The sequence below is a fragment of the Sipha flava genome, unplaced genomic scaffold (assembly GCF_003268045.1).
Source record: "Sipha flava isolate LNK unplaced genomic scaffold, YSA_version1 347_pilon_pilon, whole genome shotgun sequence".
Classification (NCBI taxonomy): Eukaryota; Metazoa; Arthropoda; class Insecta; order Hemiptera; family Aphididae; genus Sipha; species Sipha flava.
Genome location: NW_020273042.1, coordinates 25,224 through 52,515, shown reverse-complemented (window position 1 = coordinate 52,515; position 27,292 = coordinate 25,224). Strand labels below are relative to the sequence as shown.

General features: G+C 26.7%; 1 protein-coding gene across 1 annotated transcript; it reads left to right on the top strand.

Moving 5' to 3' along the window:
• The first annotated feature begins 6,144 nt into the window (after positions 1 to 6,144).
• Positions 6,145 to 25,681, top strand: LOC112687354 (ABC transporter G family member 23-like). The gene is made up of 15 exons (XM_025559999.1): positions 6,145 to 6,447; positions 13,561 to 13,693; positions 13,816 to 13,970; positions 16,649 to 16,756; positions 16,820 to 16,913; positions 17,146 to 17,271; positions 18,050 to 18,186; positions 18,288 to 18,510; positions 19,315 to 19,477; positions 19,553 to 19,665; positions 20,633 to 20,703; positions 21,368 to 21,456; positions 21,527 to 21,709; positions 22,410 to 22,496; positions 24,846 to 25,681. Exons 1-15 carry the CDS (start codon positions 6,338 to 6,340, stop codon positions 25,076 to 25,078), a joined length of 2,025 nt encoding a protein of 674 aa, XP_025415784.1. The 5' UTR covers positions 6,145 to 6,337; the 3' UTR covers positions 25,079 to 25,681.
• Positions 25,682 to 27,292: the final 1,611 nt, after the last annotated feature.

The following is a 27,292-nucleotide window of genomic DNA, read 5'->3' as shown; positions in this document are numbered from 1 at the left end:
TTGCAACCGAACGAATATTGTATTAATTTTTAATATCAGATAATTGATACATGATACAGATAATTTTTAATAAAATTATAAATAATCGGATATGATTTTCATATGATATATATTAATTTGGATATTTACACATATAATTATATAAAAATAATAACATTAGCTTGGTTAGTAATTTATCGATTCACACTGATAATATCACTTTGAAAATTGACAACGAACTTAAGACGGTTTGAAAGTATTGGCTGATGATAATTTGTTACTGTTAAGAATATTGAATATTTCAAGTGTATTTTCGTTATACAAATATTTACATTTGATTTTATGTTCTAATAAACATTTATGAAAAAAATAATAATATGATTTTTATCATTCATGCAAGTTTAATGTGAATTATTATATGAATTAAGAATTATCAACGAAGTAATTTCAAATTCTAAATATAGATTTGCTGCAAACCATTTCTATTTTATAGTTTGATGTGAAGAATTTTGAGCTCATTAACTCAGGGAAGAATGTATGCTAGATGACCAGTGGAATTTAATTAGTAAAGTATCACATAAAATAATCATAAAATTCAAAAAATGCTTACAAACAACCAATCACAATTTGAATCTTTGTCAAAATCATTAACAAATAAGTACCATACGTGTTTCACACTTACAACATGAGCATAAATATAAGTAGATACTTGTACAGTATTGAAGAAGCTAGTCAGTTATAAATGTCGTAATATCCGATAAAAATTATGATAACAATGTACTGCACTTACAGAAGTTATACTGAGACCTTCAATGTAAGCTCATTAAACGCAATTTGTCAATATAAACGATTGATGCTATGATTTTCAAATATTAAAAAAAAAGAGTAAAATTATATGATAAGATTTAAGGTTATATAAGAAAATAACTGAATTACAGGTTTTTTTTTAATCCGGGTTTCCTGCAATTGCCAATGATAAAAATTAAAAATTAATTCTAATCAATTAATTTAGCTACAACATGGGCTGTTTATAATAAATGTCTTATTTAAGCATTTATCTCGCTTGATACAAATTATTATTTGTAAGACTATTGTTGGCAGTTGGTATTAAGTAATTCATCGATAATTTATTATAATTCAATAAATCGATAATTCAAGATAATTTACACATTATAATATTACATTATTATTTCATAATTATAGAATTTAACAACCGCGACTAGTCGTAGTGTCGCAATCATGAATTCATAACATTCTTAATTTAAGGATAGTAGGTATGTGCTATGCACGAATATATAATAGGTAGTAATTAATATTTCAATTTAACTTGTTTTAGTAACTTAGCACGTCTATGTCGATAGTTAAATAATTGTATTACTGTACTTACTAGCAATTTAATAAAATTGGTATAAATGAATTAAACAATTCTGAAAACAATTTCTTATAATCATAGGCAGCGGTAAATTTACAATTAAATAAATGTACAATTCAGCATACAGAAATGATTTTTTAAATACATTCAATCGGATGATTGTAATAATTATTTATGGAAGTTATTCTAATATTTTGAATTAGAATTAAATTAAATTATTTTTTATTTATAATAACTCTATTTTTTTTAAGTCTTATTTTCATTAGATAATTAATTTTAATATTAAGCTAAATTTCTATATTTCTACAGTCAAACAATGTATATTAATATTGATTATGTGTACTGTATATTTTGGCAATCCACGAAGTAGATAATCCGCCTAAATAAAAATGTGATAATAAATAATAATTACAAATATTACACTCATTTTTATATTTTATATTTAAGCAATAAAATTGTGTTAAAGAGAACGACAAAAATTACAAACGAGAGTAATACGAAAATTAAAATCATTATTGTTTTTAAAACAATAAAACTTTCATTTTATTGATAAACATATATATTTTATTAGATAAAATGCAATTAAAAAAGTACACATATAATTTTAACAGCTCATACTTACATGCTATGATTATTTTTTTGAAATATTTAATTAAAGATACACACATAATTAATACGTTAGTAAAAATTACATTTAAGTAAAATCTTGAACACAATTTAAATATTGAGTCAGAAACCAGTTTTAAATTACTGAGAGACTACTAATAGATATTGGTTATTATTAATAAATTATTAGTAGTTAAGTTTATAAGTAAATACATTTTTTTTTATACGTTTACGTAACACATTAAAAATTGTTTTCCTCAATACATATTGATAAAAATGAACTAGAACACTAACAACTTTGAGTTATACAAATTTAAAAAAATATCACATTTCACATCATTGTACCCAGGTGTAAGTCTTACAGCAGTTTTGAACAGTTGTTATTAAAAACTTGGATACAATGCATTTAAATCGTCTTCGAAATTTTAACCGAATAGGTGGTCTACGAAATTGACGAAATGACTATGTACTGTCTGGAGTACTAGATGATATAGCTATTGTTTGATGATTATTTTTGATGAATATTATGCAGTGTTCGGATTGAAAACAATTAACTAAAGGAATTCAACGCAACGATTTGAAAACTGCGTTCCAAGAGCATAATTACTTAACAGAGACTCGTGGAGAACATCATCCCCAAACATCCTTCAATTACACAGCCATTTATCGGGATATACTGGTATATGGTGTAGACATAGAATTGCACGTTACACCTCGATCGTATAGTCCTTTTCTACATATTTTAAAATGTTTTTAATGAAGGCGTTTTAAAACGAAACTCACGGTAGACTTGTTCAAGTCAGTTTGACACTACAGTCACCGTCATCTTACCCGAATTTTGAACACTACGTTTCAGCTGAATGAATGTATAGTTCCCATAGGCCATCTATTGATACTTACACGTATAAGGTCTATGGTAGTACCATATAAACAAACTATAAAAAAAAATATATGTCCATGCAATATGATGTATGAACGTTAAAAAAAAAATAGTAAAATGCGTTAAATCGTTGACATCAACGATTGGACTTCATGGAATTCAATAAAAATTGTTTCACGCATTGGTTTGTGGTGTCGCCCTCACATAGTTAAAAAAAAAAAAAAATAATACAGAAGATCCGTCCCCCTAAATACTCCCCCTGCCCATTCGAGCACTGTTTTAACATGGATATTGTGTCGTATTGCTAGGAGCGGGGTCGTGCTAAAGTAGTTAGTGCTAAAGTAGTTGTCCAAAACGTCGCGGGGATATCACACACGTCGCCAGCGGCAAATGATTTTCGTGCGATGTGTGTCCATGAAATTTATTTGACTATGATTTTTACACTATGATAACCGAATCACGCAGCTAATGAAACTGTTCGTTTTACTCGTTTACGTTGCGATTAAGACACATCTATGTATCGATAGATCCGTGTATAGAGCGTGGTTGAAAAAAAAAAAATTACCCAGGGATGTAATACTCTTAACTGTTACGGTGTATTTTATTATTATTGGGCATACGCTACTTGCCGAAATTGTGTATCCAAATGATCACACATATAGCAGAGTTGGGAAATTTAATTTTTACTACATTTCTCGAAAGAATGATATACATATTTAATATGTGTCTTATTTCTTCCTTGTGCATAAATGGCAATTCGGTTTCCCTCAAATGCTTACTGCTATTCGATAATATTATGAAATTTAAATGATCGATGGTTGCCGGCCAACAAAACTGTATATACTGAAAATGTACAATGTTTATTTTTTTTTTTTATTTCAATGCAGTCAATTATTTTAGTTGTGATATAAAAAAATTTGCAAAAAACGTATTCAAAAAAAAAAAAAAAATTGCATTAAAAACATTAAAAAAGTAAAAAAATCAGATAAAAATTAAAAAAATACCATAAAAATTTTCGTGGCAAGAACATGGAATACTTAAAACATATTTGTAGCATGAAAAGCATTGGATAAAACATTAGAAAAAAATAAAAAATAAAATATAAATGGATTGAAATCCGAGCCATACTTAGATAACACTTAGCCTCTGTTTTCCTCCTTATACATAAATGGCGATTTAGTCTGTGAACTCGAAAACTTACTGCTTTTTATAAGTTCATAAATATGATATTTTATGAGTAATTTATAAAATCTTAGTATTGTCACTAATTTAAATGCATATTAAAACGAGAGGAAAAAATAAATTATAAATTGAACGGTTTTTTTATTGATATACATATATTTTTTTTTTTTTGTTGAATAATTAGAGGTTAATATAATTTTGAAGATCAATAAAACTGGTTTTATGTTTAATCAAAATCAATAAGTATTTCATTTTATATTTATTATCTATTAAATATTTAATAAGATATTTAGTTTACTTATTATAAGGAAACTTAGTCACAGATATTATTAATTTATAAAATATTTATGGTAAAAACACATTTGTAATTGAAAATTGATACACCTTGTTTTTTTTTTCAAAAATATTACTATTAACAAAGTATTTTTTGAAGATTTTAATTTGGATGTCTAGCATTTAAATTCAAAAAGAATATATTAAATTTCATTAAACGTTAAAGTTTCTATTACAAATATAAAAATACATCGTTTTCACAGTAAAACTGATAAGTTTTAAAAGGAAAAATACTTATATTAAAACAAGATTGGTAACTAAGTAAAATTTTCATATGCTTATACTTCATTAGTCAGTGTTGAACATTCATGTGAAAAGTTTATTGTGTGCCCTTATTCATACATAAATTTGTGAAATTTGAGTTCATAAGACATTTTACTAATACACCTTATTTTAATCCAGCTCCAATGAACTGTTTAAATCATATTAAAGTACGACGTTATTATATTATGTAAGATTTAATTTTTTTGTGGTGATTACTGAAGGAATAAACTGTTTTTATTTACCCTGATTGGAAACAAGAAATTATAAATTTAACGTAACTAATAATACTTTTGTATTTTATTTAGTATTTCAAAGAAACTAATACTTAAACACATTGTATTATACACTTTTTTTTTTAAAGTTTATGGTATTTTAATTATGTTATTTTATGTTATACTCCTTGACTGACCATCTTTGAGACTGAACTGTTTGCGTACTTATAGTTATTAGACGAAATACAAAGGTAATATATCATACGGATACGAATTTTATATTAACGTTTTAATCTTATAAAAATTATTAAAACATTAATTAATCATTAAAATGTAATTATTAATTTAATTAAATTATAAATATTTATTATTTATAATAGCTTAGGGCAAAGGAAATTAAAAAAAAATATTAATTGTTATCTTTTGTTACCTTTTTTTTTATTTTGAGTGTTAATGTTAATATTATTTTCTAAAACAAAAGAATATTATACGAGTATTAAATCAAAGTATTTAGTACTTGAACTTTAATAATATCATTATAATAAATATATCTTTAAATATATTCATGTGGATAACCAATTTTTGATAGTTTGATTTTTAATTGGAACAAAAAAACAATTATTGTAATTTTTAAACTCTATCCGTTCTTATAGGCGTTGGTATATGTAAGTTTTTTAGTCTAGGTACTACGACTGAAACGCTTTTCTTTGTTGTTCTATGAAACTGGATTATTACAATAAAAATAAAAAAAAAAAGACTGTAAAGTTGCACATATTTTTTATAAGCATATTTTTAAATGTCATCTTGATAAAATCGGATATTTCAATGAATCTCTATTAACGATATTAGATATTCTATCAAATATATTAATTGAAACGGCTCAAAACGTTTACTCAGATAACATATATTAGTATATTAAAGATGGTCCATAGTTGCGAAATATTTATTCAACGTTTGTACTTTGTACAGGCACTTGAAATATTCGATTTTCTCAAGCTCTAGATATCTTTTTTCTGGTTGCGGAAGTTAGAACATAAAATGTGAACCCTTTTTTTTGTTGCCATAATCGTTAATACATATTATATTGTAATAGTAATAACTTAAGTTTTAATTGTTTTTAGATATTTTCAATTTTTACGATTGAAATTTAGTTAAAACAAGAATATTGAAATTAGATAAGACACGGAAGGTTATCATGTCACTAAACTATTACCGATACTGATCAACTCCACTCTACTAATATTTTCCCTCACCACGCAATATATCAACCATGTTCACGTTTACATGGTATACTGTTGGTAATATGCCAGAACCGTTCATGAAATATCGTTTATTTTTACGTTGCCCGTGGTCGGTACAGGTTCTAAAGTTGTAATCATTGATTTTATTTTTTTGAAAGAAAAAATGTTGACTCATACGAACGTCTAGCAAATACTTAAATTGGTGCTGTGTATCATATTGTAAACATTAATACAAATATTTAGTGAGTAGTGATAAAATTATTTAAAAATGATTAACGAAGACATCCAATATGAAGTTCAAGTAACAAATGCGTACAAGAACTATGGAAAAAAGAACGTATTTAATGGTTTGAATATGAATGTTACATCAGGTTCAATGTAAGTAATTGTGTTTGATGTGTTTGAACGATATTAAAATTTATTTCTAGAATGTAACTTTAGTTTTTCTAAAAACCAACGTGGTTGAACTTTTCCGATTTAAACATGCTAGTGCATATATTGTTAAAAAAAAATAAATAAATAAATAACATTTAAAAAATATTATTTTACGATTTTATGTTTTTAAATACTATATTTTAAATACTAAATAAGCTCAATTATTCTTTTACGTTAAGTTTTGCGAGAACTTAATGAATGTATCATCACATATTGAAAATACATTTTATTTGTAATACAATACTAAATTGGGTACTGGGCGCATATTTGATAGCAGTACCTCTGTAAGACGGAGACTACCTATGTTGGTGTGAAATTTTCATAACTTCTGTGCTACTGAATTTATAATGAAACTACGTGTTTCCACATATCCAAAAAAATAATTAGGCTTGTTTCAGCCATAAAAATCTTTCGTAGGTAAACATTATATGATTGGGCTTAAATTTATTTCAAATATTTTCTAATGTATTTATTTATTTTATCTTTAAATACTTATTGTTTATCGAAAAATATATTTATATACTTTTTCGTTAAAGTATTTGCGTTTTTATTTGAAATATATTTGATAAGTATGATTATATTATTTGGACACTTCTTAATATCAAAAGCAAAACCAGATTTAGTTTTTTCTTATATTTTTTTACTAATTGATTTGTAGTGTTGTATATTATTATAATACTGAGTGAGTAATGTAAAATAACGATTTTTTTCATTAATCTATAGGTATATATTTTTTTATGTATTCTGTTAATATATGTATTGAAACTTGTCTAGTCATGTGTGACAAGTGTAAATTATTGAAAATGAAATTTATATTGTTTTATCTTTTTTTGTTATATTTGATTGGACGTAATAGCTTATATTTTTGATAGATTATTTGTTATAGTGAAGTTTAGAGCGTGCGAATTTGCTTTTAAGTGATTTAAATTAAAAAAATGTTTTTTTTTATGTATATGCGTTAAAACACTGCTAATATTCAGTTCGATTGGACCCCAAGAGGAGTTGCACGTATGTCTGATAATATTTATTTATTTTATTCTGTCGAATCGGTGTGGTAAAAGATTAATTTTTTTCTCATAAATATATTTAAAATTTGTGATAGGTGCTAATAGTTTGAGAGCTTTTTATGACTTAACAGCTTTTGATGCTTTATGTTATTTCGAGAGTTTATTCTCTTAAATTACATTTTAATGTTTTACGTGGAGACATAATGAGTAAGTAATTGTTGTTAATTAATTGCTTTACGTTTAGTCTACGTTGGATCCGATTTATATTTCTTATTCGAATAAACATGTTCCGCTTTTAAGGCATTTTTTAATTTTTCGAACAATCTGGATTTTTATTATATTAAAATGTTAAAAATGATAAATAATATTCTAATATGACCGAGTTTGTAATTTTATTTTGGTTTCATATGGATTTTAATAGAGTATATATATTTATTTTTGTAAAATACACATTGTGGACATTTTTACTAGACCAAGTTAAACTGATTTATTTGTACAGTATGAGCTAATGTCTTTATGAATAATTTATTAGAATGTAGTGTTATCTATTGGAAGCATTTTTGTTATGTGTTTAAACTATTTGCTTCTATATTGTAATATGTTTAGGCTATTGGCATAATATATAAACAAACACTGCAATACTGCGGTAGTAAACGGGAATATTTCTAGAAATCTATAAAATTACAAATGAACTAAAAATAAATATAACAATTTATTATTTGAGTTGAGTATTTTTTACATAAGTAATTATTATAAATATGTTTAACATATGTATAATATGTAATTTTACATATATTTTTTTATTTTTTGATTAAGTTACTATTTAGGTGTATTCATTCGCTCATTTTGTCTTCATACTTTTGTTTCCGCTCATATGCGTTCGCTATTTTTCATTTGCTCTTTTGATGTAGAACCGTGTTAATTAAGTTGGAAATATTTTTTTATCGAATTTGTTTGAGATATTCGAAGTATAATTTAAAAATAAATTTTAAATATAAAAAAGAAACCTTTACATATATAATATATGTAAAGGTTTTACAGGTTAGTATTAGTTAGATATAAATTTGTCAAAAATACATAGGTCTATATTTTTTTATAACAAGTTGCATATTAATATACAATTATTTTTCTAGTTACCTTAAACTTGTTTCGTTGGTGTTAAATATAAAACTTATTTAATTAACCAAATTATTATTTAGTTTGCAACGGTTGCATGGATATTTAAAGTACAAAATAAACATATAAAAAGCAATTTCAAGAAGCTACGATTCTTCAATATCGTAATATATATTTAATATTTTATTTGTAACAAATTTGTTTTAATTTATATTCTACGTACATTGATTTTAATATCATAAAATGTAAAACCATTATATGTCACCTACGAAAAAGTGTTTGTATTTTTTAGTCTTAAAAAAAACGTATTTGGGTTTTATTGTCGCAAAAGAAAATCGGGACGATTTAATTTAAGCATTGGAAAATAACCAATATGAGTATGAACAAATTTAACTATTTATCTTGGAATAAAAAAAAAAAAAAATGAAGCTAATTTATCATAAAGATTATTAAACTAAAGCTTAAGTAACAGTGATATGTTATACATATACTATCCTCATGGTACATATAATGCAGTGTGCTATATCTGCACCACTTGAATATTTGAAGATAATATTATTTTTCTGATTTTTTCATACCTGTTAATAATAATGCGTTAATTTTCTCTAAGTTCGACCCGATAAATTTATTTATCAAACAATCGAACGAAGTATGTTGGCTTCAGATTAATTTAAATACGTAGATATATTTATATTTTCTTCTCAGATACACGATCATGGGAAAACGAGTTTTTTTAAAGGAATTCATCTCTCCAGGGCCAACAGGTCTTTGAAACTTCGTATAACAATATGAACTTATTTTATCCTTATTGAACAAATCGCATTCGTGTATATAAATTATTCCTACCTTATATAATTAATATTAAAAAAAACATAATAAAATAATATAAGATAAAATAAAAATATAAAATTAGTAGTACATTTTTAACACTCGTAAATTCTTATATAAATAAATGTGGAGCCTATAGTATTATTATACCATATACTCCACTTTATTGGCATACATTGGTTGCGTGTTATTTTGTCCCAACCAAGTGGTTATCCCAATAATCTAAAATAAAAAAATAAAGTAACATACAAATTCATCGATTACTTATTTTTATACAATAAATTAAATTGCTTACATGATATAAATTTGTTCACTGATAACCGTTGATTGTGGTTGAAGTAAAATGTCATCAATCGTTTTTAACATGTAATTGACCAGTATTGCTCTATAGCAATGATCGGCAAATCATTTACAATGGAGTCCGGAAAATTAAAAAAAAAAAAAAAATTAATAAACTAGTTCCAGGGGAAAAATTGATTTTGTCATAAGATAACTATAAAATATTTATTACAACAAAATATTCCGCTGCTTAAAATAATAACCGCTGCTCTATACTTAACCTTTACATTGGTGACGTTGTATTGGGAGGTAAAAATGCAACCTTGATGTTTTTCAAAGATACATTAGAATGGGCAGTACAGTTGCCTAAGATGAGGCATATAGACTTTTTTTGTTTTTTCCAACTCTCTATCCCAATACTTTAATCGTTTAACAATCGTTTAATAACTGAAATCATTCCTGCATTTATATCAATACGAGACATCGTTACTGCACTCAACAAATAGGTGATATCCCATCACATTTGAACATACGCATAATAAAGTTAATTCTATAAACACATAATAGAAAGATAAATTAAGTTTAATAATTTAATTCGACTGCGCTAATACTGTTGAATCATAAATCTGAATTGAAATAATATACTCGATAAACGTTTTCCTATTATGCGGATTCGTGGCCCAGGAAAGCGGTGAACGTTTATACCACGACCATACATTTATTTTTGTAATTGAAGAATTGTCCCGACCAAGCGGTTGTCCTTATGAATCGGTGCAAGTCTTTATGAAACGTAATTGACTGTGTTCGTAAGTTACGACCGGTTTAGAATTATAAATTCATCATCAGGGGTATACGATGTTAATAAAAAATGTATTCGTTTATTTATTTCTATGTATAAAATATTTGTTTATATATATATATATTAATTATACATTATCGTCGTTGTAGTTCATAATTATTAGTTCATTTCAGTTTATATTTTACATCAAAACCAGTGCAAAGTAAATGTTTCTGCTTCTCGGTCACAACCTTATTTTTCAATATTTTTACTTCCTTCTTGCTCTAGTGTGTTGTTGATATGCCGTCTTCATTTATTTTCTCAAGATAGTTACCGTATTATTCTGAATGAAATATTTTTTGAAACCGTTACAAAATACACAGTAGAAGCTTTTACAAACATGGTCATTAAAATAATGATTTTCAAAATATTTTGAGTTAATTAAGCGTTAAAATTTAAAATTGATTTGGTTAAATCTGTCTTCATAGTTGTAATGTCACGTTTCTGATTAGATATAATATTATTCTGCTTTTGATCATCATATTTTGGGAAAATTATATGCTTTTGAGTTCATAGATGGTAACATATGTGCATATGCATGTGAACACTAGAAGGTAGTACGAAGAAATTACACACCCAGATGATCATTCAATTTACTTTTAACATTTATTACATTTTGTTTCGCATAAACATTACTGCTGCACAGCACGCACGCGAGCGCTTGTATTGCCTGAATTAAACGCCCGAAATAATTCCGTTTCAAATCCTGTTAACAATGTGTTCATAATTCTTTTATGGCTTTAAGAATATAAAAAATTTATTTCTTCACATATAATATATAAAAATAAATAAACAACTGAGCGTTTTTCTATTCGCCTTAATGCAGGATAGCGTTTTATTTAATTTTATAAAACACGACATGTCGGTTGTAACTATATATATATATAATTATTATATGCGTTAAAATTTAAGTCTTAAAAGAACAGATTACAAAGTCAAACAGTATACTCTGATATTCATTTTACTTGTGTTTTCCAAAGATTTTTTAAAAGATTTTTTACATTTAACAACCAAGATTTTCAGTTAACTGTGCACACTAAACAGTATGGATAATAAAAGACATTGCCTTAGGTAAAGATTCAACAAATGTATATTATAACGTGAGAACTTAAGTTTAATCTCATTTGATCGTGATCATAAATTTCGATCGTCTGTTATCACTTATTCCATTGACGACTTTAATTAAATAATTGTAAATCCGATCGTAATGCGGGATCGCAATTTTTTATCACTGTCATAAACTTCGTCTTGAAAAACTACTGATAAAAATAGCAATGTGCTCGTTATATCAATTAGTTATGCCTCTCCAAAGAAGCTGATTTTCATCAGGCATTAGGAAGTGTTTAGCCTTCCATTTATCTCAAAGCTATCTAAATACCAACGCAGTATGGCATCCATTGACATGGAAACCTCTTCGATTAATACATTTTCAAGTACAATTCCTAGTCGAATTTTCAACCCTCAAAAAATTCCTTCACTTGATCTTGTCGACCCATTGGGAGTATGTTTCAGAAATACTCCGAAATATTTGAGATCATACGCTATGACGGCTCAAATAATTATCGTTTAGTTAATGCGATAACGATCAGATCGAATTATGCATATTCTCGTCTAATCTATTGAAACCGTATATTCGTATTTATGAGGTATACCCATCCGTCCAATACCATGGACGATATTCAAGTATTCTAAACAGATATGGGTCGCGAGGTTATTGCTCAAAATAATACACATCTTATAACATTAGGCCCATTGTATTTATTACGTATTGATCTAAAAGTTGCCGAGAAAAACAATGAAATTCTCAAAATATGTTTGCTTCTCCATGTCATAGTTAACGTAGAGTTGTCGACGAAAAAACTCACGATTCCACAGTGTTACGATTACAAGGCTTACATTCACACAACTGGTTATAGTCACTAATTTCCTGTTGAATGCGGAATTATTATTACTCTTCGGACGGTATACAATCGCCACCAGAACCCGTCAAGTGGGTTAGATGCACATGGCCGCTCATGGTCTGGTATTAAAAATGTCTTGTATACAAAAAGATCATAGAAAATTGCGGGAAATATAATAATAATAAGCTCCACCATCATTTCACCCACAATTTTAACATACCAAGTAATATTTCTATCAGTTTCAGTTCTCATCGGAAACAAAAACGCCCATGTTATTGCCAACACTCCACCTTTAACTATGTCCGAAAACTTGTTTTTCAGTTTCCTCAAGGATTTCGATGTTATTATAAATTTACTAATCCTTTTAAAACAACTGCTTCCGCCTTCTAAATTCTATACCTTCTCCTTAATAATATTATCAATAGTAAAAAATTAAACTTAAAAATTATTAAATGGTAAGTAATCATAAATTAATATATAAATAAATAAACAAATCATTTGTATATAGAAATAAATAAATAAATAAGTGCTTAGACTAGAGAAAGTTATTATTAGAATATAATTGACAAGTTTCGAAACTTAACTATCAGGTATATACGAAGTAGATAATGTAATAGTATTTCAGGCTAAACACTTATTTATTTACTTCATTATAACCTATAAACTATTCCTTTATTTATTTATGTTAGTAATATTATATTTATCTCTTCACTCTTAGTACGCTCTCGCTATTAATTATTTATGATAATTATATAATTACTTAATATTTGATTATTCATTATCCAATTACTTATATTAGAACTTACTCATTAAAAATAAAAAAAAATTAAAAGTTATCCGGTAAAGTTCAACCATAATTTTATTGATTAACACAAAATGGTTTTCAATTTATATGCATATTGAATATTAAAACAATCTCTTATGGTTTTACTACTCACTGTTGTTACTAAGTCATTTGTATGATTTAAATTGATAATAATAAAAAAAGGGTGTAAATAATAATTATTATAATTTTTAACCATAAAATGTTTCATGGTGTAAAATAAGAATGAATACCAATAATGAATGCAACCTTTTGTTACTTTAGCTATGGTCTCTTAGGTCCGAGCGGTTGTGGCAAATCGACACTTCTTCAGTGTATATTAGGAACAATGTCTTTGGATTCTGGTACTATTGATTTAAAAATAAATAGATTGAAGGAAGTTGGATACATGCCACAAGTAAATGTTTTTAGTTATATTTTTAATCATTTCATATACACTATTTATATAAAATGGCCTATCCCGTTAATTATAAATAAATAAATAATATTGCTGTTTTTAATAATATCTGACATTTGAAGGACTTATGTTTGGAAGAAGTATTGACAATAAATGAAACGTTTGAATACTACGGAACATTGTATAACATGAATAAGAAAAGTATAGAAATCAGAAAAAGTGAACTTTACACATTTCTGCAATTACCAAACCTGGATAATTACATTAAATATTTAAGGTATGTAAATTATTATATATGTATTGTTTAATAATTGAAAATTTGACATATTTTAATACAAATAACGTAGACAGTGCCGTATTTTTGGTTGGAAATGTTTCTGAGATCTTGACTCCCGCAAAAGAAAAAAGAAGTTGCGGCTTTGCAATGTAATTAATAAACAAGAAATATGTATATATTAACTATTGAAGAATTATTGATAAACTAGCAAAAAAAAAAAAAACGTTCAGTTTTTTTGTATTTATAATGATAATAAGAACTAAGATCAGATTGTACATGACCATAAGAAGATCAATGGTAACTTATACATGTGAAATATGCCCCACTACTATACAATTAGAAAAAAATCTATTAGTTTTTGAATATAAAATACTAAGGAAGATTTGTGGTTCAATGTTTGATAGTGAGCTAAGCAAATGGCGTAGAAGAAAAACTACTGAACTAAGAGAAATCACTGAAGTTCCATTATTAACAAGCCAAATTAAGTGTCAAAGATTCAAATGGTTTGGTCTAGAAAGCGATGGATGGATGGAATAAGGAAGGACTTAGAAACACTGGAAATGATAAATTGGGAAGATAGAGTACAGGATTGTGACTATTTGAGAACCGTCACGATGACGGCCAAAACTCTTAAAGAGTTGTAAAGTCAAGAAAGAAGAAGAAGAAGAAGAAGAATGATAATAAAATAATATAAATATTCATATCTCATATGTAATTTTTATAACATAAGTTTTAGCAATATATAAAAATTTGAAAATACGCCACAGGGCCCACGCCTGTTACAAGCTGTTTATTTATTACAACTAAAACTGTTAAATTATTTTTATGCATAGTTGTATAAATAAAATAAGGCATAGGGAATGTGGCGTCCTCATCGCCCGGTATATCTGAGTAAGTGCACCGCAATAGCCCTACCCTGGCCTTAATTAGCTGGGGAAGTCTGGTCCTCCAGGTTAGGAGTTGAGCGTAGGGCTAACAATCCTACCTCTTAAGAAACAAATTGTTATGAATCAACCAAAATTGCTTCAGATGGAAAATGTAGAGCTAAAGGACTTCTCGATAGGAACCTGGAATGAAAGATCGTTGTGTAAGGCTGGATATTTGACGACAGTGATATAGAGTCATGAACGACATCAACTGAATATAGCTGCTATTAAAGAAACTAGATGGCCAGGAATAGGAAATTTAAAATCAAATAATTGGACCTACTTTTACAGTGGTGAACTGGATCGTCGAGCAGGGGTTAGCTTTGTCGTGAGTGACAAACTGCTACCTAACGTAAAACGCTTCGAAGCAATTAATGATAGAATATGCTATTTAGAATTAAAGTGTAAATGGCACAACTTAGTTATAATCAACGGCTATGCTTCTACAAAGAATAAAAATGAGGCCATTAAGACTGAATTCTATGAAAGACTGGAAACAGTATGTGACCTATTACCAAACAGCAATGTAAAAATACTACTTGGAGATTTTAACGCTAAGATAGGTCAAGAACCTTTCTTTAGTCCAACAATAGGGAAAAATAGCTTACACGTAAATTCAAATGAAAATGATACAAGACTGATAAATGTTGCTATGACACGAAACATGGTAATCAGTAGCATTACGTTTCCTCATAAAAACATTTACGAACATAGATCATGTAGTAGTAGATGGTAGAATTAGAAGATGTATACTGGATGTATGTAGCATGAGAGGGAGTAGCGGAATATCAGATAATTTCATAGTGGAACCCAAAGTCAGATTTAGACTATAAATAAAATGGAAAGAGCGTAAAGCACCTGCCAAAAAGATAAACATTGAAGCACTAAGAAATTTTCAAACAGCAGAACAATACAAATATTGGTTAAATGATATATTACGATAAACAGAAGAGGAGAGCAGTATAGATGAGATGTGGGAAAAAACTGAGAAGATAGTCAAAGAAATTATATAAGATCAAACACAGAACTAAATATTTTATTTAATGAGCCCAATATAGCGGCCATACTCAGAAGCTAAAGAATAAGATGGGCCGGACACGTCTGGAGAGCAGAAGAACAAATGATATTGACCATCACGAAATGGAAACCAAACAAAAGTCGACCGAGGAGAAGGCTTAGGCAACGATGGAAGGACAGAGTCGAGGATGGTCTCAAAATGCTGGGAGTTACAAACGGAGAAGAACTGGCAGAATACATAGATGCATGGAGGGAGATAGTGGAATTGGCAATGGATCTGAACGGCCTAGAATAAGCATAAAGAAAAAAAAATAGTTTTATAAAAAAAAATTTCTGAATTATTCGAGGGAATTCTATTCCTTTATATTTTATATTTATCTAAAATTATCAAACATTTTTACGATATTATTTATTTTGTATGCAGATGCTATTGAGTTGTTGGGATACATAATTGATTGAAAATATTTGATAAAAAATTATGATTTCTACTTAATAGTGCATTTTTTATATTACTCTATAAGTAGCATGAAACATATTAAAAAAATAAAATGATATGGTTATTGATTTTGATTTTACATACTACGACTACAATTACAGTTAACCATGCATAAATCATTAAAAAATCATTATTATAATGAAATTTATAATATTTGTGTTACTATATATATGTTTATATATGTGTTAATAATTTTGTAAATTAATCAAATATTATTTTATTATTTTTATTTTCTATAGTGGTGGGCAGAGCAGAAGAGTATCAATGGCTATTTCGTTATTGCATGATCCAACATTGATTATCTTGGATGAACCAACAGTCGGAATTGATCCTGTACTGAGAAACGAGTAAACTATTTATTTAAATATAAATTATTTGAATTCGAATAAATTAATTACAATATTCTATAGTATTTGGACTGAGTTCACAAAGATGGTTGTTCAACATAAAAAAACCATTATAATAACTACTCATTATATCGAAGAAGCTAATCAGGCTAACTGTGTAAGTTTGTCTATAAGTAATTAAATTAATATTTTGTAATTTTTTTTCTTTTTTGAAAAAACAGAAAATATAACGCCACTACCAAAACTTAACAACTGATTAAAGACTTTTTATAAACACTGAATTATTGATGATGTAATATTTTAATTATAAACATGAATTATCGTTGTTAATGTATTCAACGATACAAATAACTTTTCATGAATGACTATTATTGAAATCGTTGTTGTAGATTGGCCTGATGAGAAATGGAGTTATTATAGATGAAGGATCACCTCAAGATATTCTCTCCAAAAGTAATACAGATTCATTGGAATCAGCTTTTTTAGAATTATGCTGCAATCAAGACAAAAATGAAGTATTTTGACTCAAAATTTCTAATTTTTAATTATCTATTATCAATGTGAAGTAGTGGATTTTAATAGTTTTTTTTCTTATGGATGAAGTATTTTAACTACATTTGCTTTTACCCTTTACACATTTTAAAAACACATTTAATTTGCACTTGATGCGCAAAATTAACATCAATAGCAGTATTAATATTGATATTGATATTATTGTATTGATAATACTGTAAAATATATCGCTTAGATTCTATAAACTTCCTTTAAACCTTCCTTACTTTTATGTATCCTTAACATACATACATTTACACCCACGTTTTGTGTGAAAAACTGAACCATATTATATTACCAATTGATCTAAGGTGTATAAATATCATATATATTTATTATTGTTGGTGTAGAGTAATAAAAAAAAATAAATATTAGTGGAGGAAGCGTCGTAGCCGTGTAATGTAAAATTGCTGTGGCTAAACGCATAGTCATTTGTTCGAGGCTGGTCACCTGCAGCTTCGCTTTCTTTTTAAGACGATTGGCCTAGAATTGAAAAATTCCACAGACTTTTTTGAACCAACCAACGTATTTCACACAAATAAAGTATCGAACAAAGATCAATATAAAAAAAAACTTCTGTATCACAATTAACAATTATTAATTTATACAATTTCGTTTAATCTCTAACAACATCTTATGGCAGCGAGTTCATAGAAAATAAAAATAAAAATTTTAAATAATATATCTACCTAATAATTTATCTTTACATTATTTTTTATTTATTTCTTTTTTATTGCCTAGAATTATACCGCTAAAGATGTTCCGGCAAAAAAAGTATCACAGACGAAAAAGTTAACGCAACTAGAAAAAAACTTTGATTTTCAAAGGCTAAAAGCTTTGTTTAAAAAAAATTTCCAAGTATGCTCTAGAGATTACGTGTGAGTCTAACTTTGATTTTCACTATGCCAATCATAACTAATAATTAATTATAAGTATAACTATATAAGCACATTATTTATAATGACATGTATTTGTATAGGTTAGTGTTTACCTTAATTATACTTCCCCTATTGCAAGCCTTTAATTTTTGTTTTGGAGTTGGAGTAGACTTCAAAAATATGCCAATAACATTTAAAAACGATGAAGTTAATTATGAATCCTGTCAAAATTATAGTACTAAAGGATGTATTTTAGACGAAAGTTCCAATGAAACAATGAGCTGTGTTGTACTGGACTACTTTGCATCACACAATTACAAATTAGTAAGTTCTTCGTTCAAACATTGATTGGTGATAATTTTTATTATTTTGAAATGTTGATATGCATAAAAAGTAACATATCTAGGGAAGGATTTGTATGCAAATGCATATGTGTGTTGGATTAAGTTTTTTGAAACCTGATGAGAATCTTCCCCGATTCAGATCATTCTTATTAAAATAACATTAATTTTATTTTACATATTTTTAGTTATAGCATATACATTTATTTTACCTTATATTTTCACGTTCACAGCCACATGATTTAGATAAACGAAGACCAGTCGTTATCGCCAAAAATAAAATAACTTATTCGTATGCAACATATATTAATATAGATTAGTTCATATGACAGAGATGAACAATTAAACTTGACGAAATTATGGAAACCGATAACTCAGTGTCATGCGTTCGTACGTAAAAATAATGTAAAACTCTCCCAGTTTTTGTGTCCAGTGATTTTTTTATTTTTTTATTGATCATTCGTAATTTTAAAATTCCTAAAATGAAAACACTTATTATGAGTCATTTGCAGACATGTGTAAACAAGCTTTAGGATAAACCAATGGTTCAATTTTGTATTACAATATTTGTGATATGTTAAGACGATTTAAAATAAAATAAATCGATTTAATTATAAGTGCATATATAAATATAAATGTATATTTTGTAGCATATTATAGAATATTTAGGAGCATATTTTGAGGATTTTTTGTGCATATAAAACCGTTCCATAAATATAGCTAATGATGGTTGATTGCGAAATAGGATAAAAAAAATACTTGAAATAACTTCATATGCATTTTTTAGATTGAAGTGAAAGATCGGGAAGCTGGTGAAATGACTATGAATAATCCCGGAAATATGGCGTTTATCTACTTTCAAAAAAACTACACAAAAGATTTAATTAAATATATAGGCCGAGAAGAAGACTTAGCAGAGTCTAGTACTTATATTCATTTAACTAATGAAAGTAAGTAAAAACATGGTCATTAAACGGTCATATTTTTAATTTTTTCTTAAAGACGGGTACAATATATGATTTCAGATTTTTTGTTTAAAAATCAAATTAGGATGGATGTTTTTAAATCGTTTAATCATTTAATAAATACAACTTTAAATAAGTGTAACAACAATCCGAGAACAATAAACGTGCCCATGGTAAGTCTTTTGTTGAATTATATTACATATTCCTATTAAAAATAAATATATATACGCTGTATAGAGTGTTTGATAACGATTTGTATAAGCATAGAGAATTTAAGAGAAAAGGATAATATATTTTTAGTACTGAAAATCTGGTATAGGAAATGTTTGTTTAGATAAAAATTGATTAGAAAATCAATGACATTAGGTTAATTGCAAAATATAAGGATATGCCACATAAAAATATATTTTAAGGAAAAAATAATTATTTTTATATCCCGATTAATAGTTTCATAGATTTATTTGATTATAATTTCTTTTTCGGATGTACCCAAGTTGCGAGTAGTCACAAAGATTAAGAAATGAATCATTGACAAAATATAAAGTGATAGTCACTTCTGCTTCTAAAAGATAACAGATAATAAAAATAATGGAGCTAATATATATTAATATTCATTGCGAACAAGTTCAAGCAAGCCTTTTAATATTGGGCGTGGTGCAAAAAGCTGACATCCATTGATAAAAATACAAAATGGTCAACAAATCAATATATTTAATAAATCTTTTGCTTACATAAGATAAAAAAAAATAAAAAACATGTTGTTATAAGTAATAATCTATGTAGTTCAATTAACCTCAATCAATAAAGTAATACCTCAAATGAACTTCAAAATCTATTAACTTATTCGAATAAATTGCGCACGATCTAGCTATCATTTGATTAACACTATGGTACTCTATGATACTATTTAATCTAACCATTGTTGTGACCTTACGTTTTTTTATTGTTAATCGTGATTTTTCGATTTCGCTCAAACATGGACTTTTATTATGTTTATTTTACACGCACTATTTTGAGAGTATTGATGTAAATAATACTACCTGTATGTAAAATCTTTTAAATAAAACTGTGTTTTTTTTTATATTCTCTAATTTGGCAACCACCACTTATGATTAATATTGTTATTAATTTTTTTTCTAGGAATTTCATACTATTCTTGGAAACGATGTTAAGACATATGGAAATGGAATAATTGCAATATTTATAGCGATGTAAATGTTATGTTTTTTACTTGAACACAGATAACAGTTTTGTATTATTATTGAGTTTTTAGAACTATTATTATTAAGAGTGTTAGTAAAATAAATTGATTTACAAATGATGAGATATAATGGAAAAGCTAAAAGCTTTAAGCAGTAATATTACGAAAGAAAAAATAAATATATTTCATAAAAAGATCGACGTTAATTTAAAAAAAAAAAATAGTACAATTGAAGTAAAACATCAAATTATATGTGCATAGACTGTTTTAATATTTAAATAATATAGATCCATATTTTTCACTTAACATAATTCATAATTCTTCATATATAATTATTATTATTCTTATTCTTCTTATTCCAAGAACGAAAATGATACAATATTTTTAATAATTAGACTTACGTTGCTACATCAAAATAATTTGGTTGTTATTAATATATTACATTATTTTTAAAGTCATTAAATTTTACTTATAACATTCATTATGATTTTGGTAGAGGTTATAAAAATATTATTGGAATGAATGTTGCATTTGAGATTTGATAACATTTATTTTTAGATGCATAATTTAAACGAATAGATTGTATACAGTTTTTCGAATAAATATTACTCGAATATTTAAAATTTTTATGGATAGTACTTGATTTATTATTTAATTGCTTGTTTTTTTTAAAGGTCGGAATTTTATTTCCCCAGCATGTTTGGATTGAGCGTAATGTCAGCGGAAAAAACGGACGGAGTCCTTAGCCGGTCGATGTTCGCAGGTATTTAGTAAAAAGAACGAACCAATAAATAAATACAAAATATAAATAATAACTTAACATCTCATTCAAGGTGTCAAACTGGTCGAACTTTTGACTTCGCTGTTTTGCATGTGTACAGTAATAATTTCGATGGAAATTGTCGTAACTTGCTTCGTTGCGTACTCTGTGTTTTTTAATCCAATAATAGTATCATCGGGATTGTTTCTGTACGTATTCGTATTGATGATTTCCGGATGGATGGGCTTTTTCTTTGGTAAGTAGTACAACGTTTTAATGATTTAAAACGAAATGTGTACATCTGCACTTTTGATGTTCCATTGATATTTTTTTAATATTGTCAATGGTTAGTAGATCGTTACTTGTGGTATTTGCTATAATATTTTATATTATATAAAAGTCGAGTATGCATAAATTTCTCCACTCTGATCTCTAAACATTATTTTACTTTGATGAAACGAATCGTATCTGAGCCCTTTTTCTAGGCAAATTAATAATACGTATTATTTACCACCCATATAGAACGTATACGATAACGAATGTAAATGTAAGCTGTTTAAGTATTAATTAGTTGGTATTTAGATTTAATTTTAGATAGCTAAAAACGGTCCGATTTTCAGCCTATCAATGAATTAGTGTCGATAGATTATCACTCATTGCGTCCGACTAACATAAAAATGTTGTGAAATAGTTTTCCAGTAATTTCTGTTTTCAAAAACTTGTTCGTTACATTTCGTAAATTCTCTAAATATTGATCAAGATCTTGATTGTTCATTTCATTCTATAGTTAAAATATAAATTAACTAAAAATTACTTTAATCGCAAGTAAAAAAAATTGCAATCTTCAAAATACTTTTAAAATAGTTTTATACTACTGAAACAAAATAATTGGTGTATAGACGTACCATCAGACATATATATTCATCCTGACTGTGAAACGTTTGCTTTATTTTCAGGTGTTCTTACTGCTGTGCTGTCGACGACGAAAGTGGGTGGTATGTACGCGATAACCGGATTGTCGCTGTCTCAGTTTTTACTGTCAGGTAAAACGCATGTATGGAATAATTATTAACGTTTCCAACATGGAGGTTATGGGGGTTTTTTTTTAGACGTCGCGTACATTTGACGTTAAACTAAATGTAGTTATAATATATTACATTGTATTTCCTAGATTATATCTTTAATGTTTATTAGAATTTGTTTATTTGTACGAATGCACTTAAAACAGCGTCTAGTGCACTAATTTTTAATAATTTTTAGTCATCAACATTTTTATTATCCTTATTGTTCATATATTGTTATAGCCTTATATGAGTTGTTGGTATATAATCAAATCAGGCATTTTACTAAATGACTAGGTGTAGTATGGTCATGGTAGTGGTGTATAGGTATATTGTCAACATTATTATGTTCTGAATTTTATTGTAAACTATTTTTAAGGTATTCTTAATTTGATAATTTTTGAATAATTTTAACAGGTAAGTTTTTAGAACTAAGTGTTCCTTTTGGTTCAGTACCAAATAAGACTTAATATGGTGAATGAAATAAGATTCGATGATTTGATATATTTTTTGTTATTGTACAAAATAAATTCCGATTGACTACCTGGTACTTTTATTATCTATGACCCAAGTTCATAACATGTTTTCAACATTTTTTTTACATCATATTTTTTAATAAGTACCTTATATTTTTGGACTGTTGTTCAAGAAATATTATACTTATTTTTTATATGCTACTCAACTTTATTCCTTCCACCATGACCAGTTGCTTTATGACTTTCTTCAATGTTTTTAAAATTATTTTGATAAGGTACAACATAAATAACATTTTCAATTTTAGTTTTTAGTTTATAAAAAATATATTTAACATTTTCTATTTCAATCGGATGATATTTACAACAAAAATAATATTGGTTTTAAGTTTAAGTTTTACCTGGATTAAATTTTGCATCATTGATTTCGTTTATAACTTTATCGAAGTCTTCCTGAGTCCATTGGTTTTTATTATCTTGGTGATCTTGGTGTCATAAATTGATATTAATTTTTCATAAAACAATTTACTGTGTTAGATTATATTTTATTTTAAAATTCAAATAAAAGCAATCAACGTTTCAAATATACAACAAAAAATTTCAGTATGTCACAATATTACATGCAATCATATACACATTAATTACACGTACTATACACGTACTAAACTAAATTATTGCACAATTCAATCGCATGTTCTGTATCCTTTTCCGTAACGTTATATTTTTTTCGTTATAATCGATAAGATTATAATTTGTCTCGTGGTACTCAATATATAGATTAGGTTCTTATACAATCAAGTAATCACGTTAATTATCCAAGGTAAAACCAATAGAAACTGTATTTTTACTTGATAAAAATATATAGTATTTACTACTCGTATTAGAGATAATAGGATATACTTAAAATAATACAAATTGTTTCATTTTTATTATTTGTCTGATTTGAAATAGGCATTTAACTAAACGTCTAGGTGGAAAGTGACATTGCATAAAAATTGAATTATTTGACTATACGCCAACGAAATATGAACCCGTGTTTTATCACACAAACACAGCTCAAAACAGCCAGTATATAGCCGTTTAGTTTTATTAACGATCGTTATTGAATCTATTGGAATAAACCTTCATATTAATTTGAAATCTGGTTCTTGAAATCATTACAACCACGGAATTTTATTGAATTTAACCGGGAACTATGGAAATATATTTTTTTAATGTATACACCAATAATAGTTTATATATAAAAATGTATAAATAAATAAATGTATTTGTAATGTACGACTGGTTTTGAATTATCATACTCATCATTATCTATATACAATTTAAATAGAATCGCGACTAAATATGAAAAAATAAAGGATGGAATACATTGAGAAAAATTGGTCATTAAGTATAGAAATAATTAATTTTAACAGGGGAAATTATTTTAAATGCGTTCTTATTCGACATAATATGTTATGAAATGTAAATACTTAGGTTTTTATTGTTTATTATTTTCTAAAATTAACTGATATAGGATATTATTTTTTAAATCGTTTTGTACATCTAAAGTATTATTAAAATATTAATCTTAATTCATTGTGTACGTGTAACTCTTCTAATACTGACTATAATGTAAATGTTATTTTGATTATTTCATATTTTCATGTCTGCATTGATATCAAAATGTATACTATAGAAATCGTTCGTACATTGCTATTATAATTATACTACATATTATGCATTTGTTTGTTTGTATAGTAATTTACGAGTGTTAAAATATTTTATTTGTTATAATTTTATTATATATTTGTCTTCGTGTTATTTGCAAAATAATCATAACGCTATTGATATTATTGTTTTTTTTTTTTTTTTTTAGGAGCAGTATGGCCTGTGGAAGGACAACCAGAATTCTTGAGGTTATTTTCTCAATTTATTCCTATGCGATTATTAGGAAACACGATGAACAACGTTGCATTAAAAGGATGGTCGCTGAGCCACCCATCGATCATTATGGGGATCTCAACAACGCTTGTTTATACTATACTATTAGTATTGCTTTTAATTATTTTAGGAAAATATAAAAAACAATGGTGGGTCATACAGAAGTGAATATTATTGTCTGTAAATTATACAATTGTAGTTTAGGGTAAAATATTAGTTAATTTGGTACCTTTATTTAATAAGACTACTTATTATATACAGTTGTTACCAATACTACTTGTACACCTTCAAAGTAGTTATACTTTGCTGCGATATAATTAACTTAATTTTGTCTTTTATTTGGTTTAACTACGGGTATTGGTAAAATATGTGACTGATTAATTCATTGAGAATATTCTAATGGAAATATTTTACCGTACTCACTGAATTTATATTTAACCCATAAAGTAAGGCACTGAATAAAATTGTGGCCTTTTACTCAAAAATTAATAAAAATAAAGTAAAAATACATTGTTGTTCGGGATCGTTGAAAGTTATATATGTTAATGTAATCCTGTTTAGAAATACTAATTTTCCAATAAATGACACTAATGTGAAGAATGACAATTTTTAAATTATTCTGATTGTAATTATTACATAATATATTTTTTACTTAAAATCTTTAAAACTAGTTTACGCCCATTTATGAATTAAGCTACCACTGCGCAATGAACCTCATATGCATATCACATTTGTTAATAATTATATGTTAATATATGTGTTGTGATTATTCGGGTCCATGTGTTTTTTTTTCGTATGTTGTTATAGTAAGAAGTATTGATATTTTATTTACTTATGTATGATCAATTTTTTTCAAGTGAAGTATAATAAATTTATTTATGTCTATGAAATAATCGTATTCTTTAATTGCTTTAAATATTGCGAACTTCTCATAGCATCAAACTTCTTGCATACGTAAACCATAATTTTTATTGTATATACTGCAATAACTTGGTCTTCTCTAATTTAGCATATAACATATTATATCAGTGGTTCTTAACCTTTTGTTAATTACAATCCCCTGATTAGCACCTCCTATTTAGCAATTTTTTATTCAATAATATATTTTTTTTATAAAACATCTCATGTTATTAAACTCAAAATTATAATAATTATTTTATATAATAAATAACATTAGTAAACACAACAAAAGATACATATTCATAATTATTTTTATTATACTTAATTTAAATTTAATTATTTTAGTTTTAATTTTTTTTTTAATATCATTAAATTTTAATTTTATTAACTTAATGCGATGGTTAGTGTTATACTTGAGACACAAGTTTTTGAACACCGTATAAAGATAATATCCATCTATTATATAACAAAAAATATATGAAAAAATAATAATAATTATTCAACAATATTGTAATAATTAACTCATGTCACGTATGTCTTGTGTTAAGGCTGCCACAGACACCCGACATAAATATCGCGGACCCCTAAAAGGCTAAGGACCACAGGTTAAAAACCGCTTTATTATACTATGGTATATGGTATCAAGTAATTTATAATAGTATATTTTTATTTAAGACTACCAATATTTTTACAATACGAGTAAAAATGTTAGTTAATTAGTTGTTATTCTCATCAAGTTATGGTAGCCAATGATGTAGTCCTAAAAAGGGAGCGGGTTATGTCTTCGAATGTCATGTTTTCGAAGTTCATATTTTCGAATGACGAGTGTTAGAAAGGTGCATTACCCCAGCACCCGCACTTTCGAAATCATGAATTGTAATCAAGCAGTATTATGTACTTTATTTTGTACAACTCTCAAACCTCCCCGAAATTCAATTTCATTTTACGGGTGCTACGGTAACGTTACACCAGCACCTGGATCAACTATTTTTCACAAATTTTAACTTTAAACCGTACAATATAATGTACTTTATTTTGTACAATTTTGTACAGCCAAAATTAAATTTTGTATACCCCCCCCCCCCGAAATTCAATTTCATCTTACGGGTGTTATCGCATATCCTTTATCAATATTGTATCTAAGATACTTGTATCGGAGATACAGCACTTCCTTTTAGGTAGGAAAAGTTGCTGTTGATTAATTTATATAATTCAAAAAGAATCAACACAATATATAAGGTAAGTTCTCAGATATCAAATTTTAAAATTATGTCAGTTATATTAAGTAGGTGCATTATTTTAACAATAGTTAAATTAATCATTTATATATTTATATATTAATATCATATTACATTTTTACATTTGTTAATGAATGATTTATTTTCTGATAAAAATAACAAAAAAAAATCGAAGAGTATCTACATTATATGCAGATACATCGGTACATGTATATGTCTTGTTTCTACTGAATACAGTTGACAT

Excerpts from the sequence above, each read along its gene's own strand:
- LOC112687354 (XM_025559999.1), top strand. The coding sequence starts at position 6,338 with ATGATTAACGAAGACATCCAATATGAAGTTCAAGTAACAAATGCGTAC. Across the intron at positions 6,448-13,560 it reads AATGTTACATCAGGTTCAAT|CTATGGTCTCTTAGGTCCGA; the intron begins GTAAGTAATTGT and ends TTGTTACTTTAG. Across the intron at positions 18,511-19,314 it reads CATCACACAATTACAAATTA|ATTGAAGTGAAAGATCGGGA; the intron begins GTAAGTTCTTCG and ends TGCATTTTTTAG.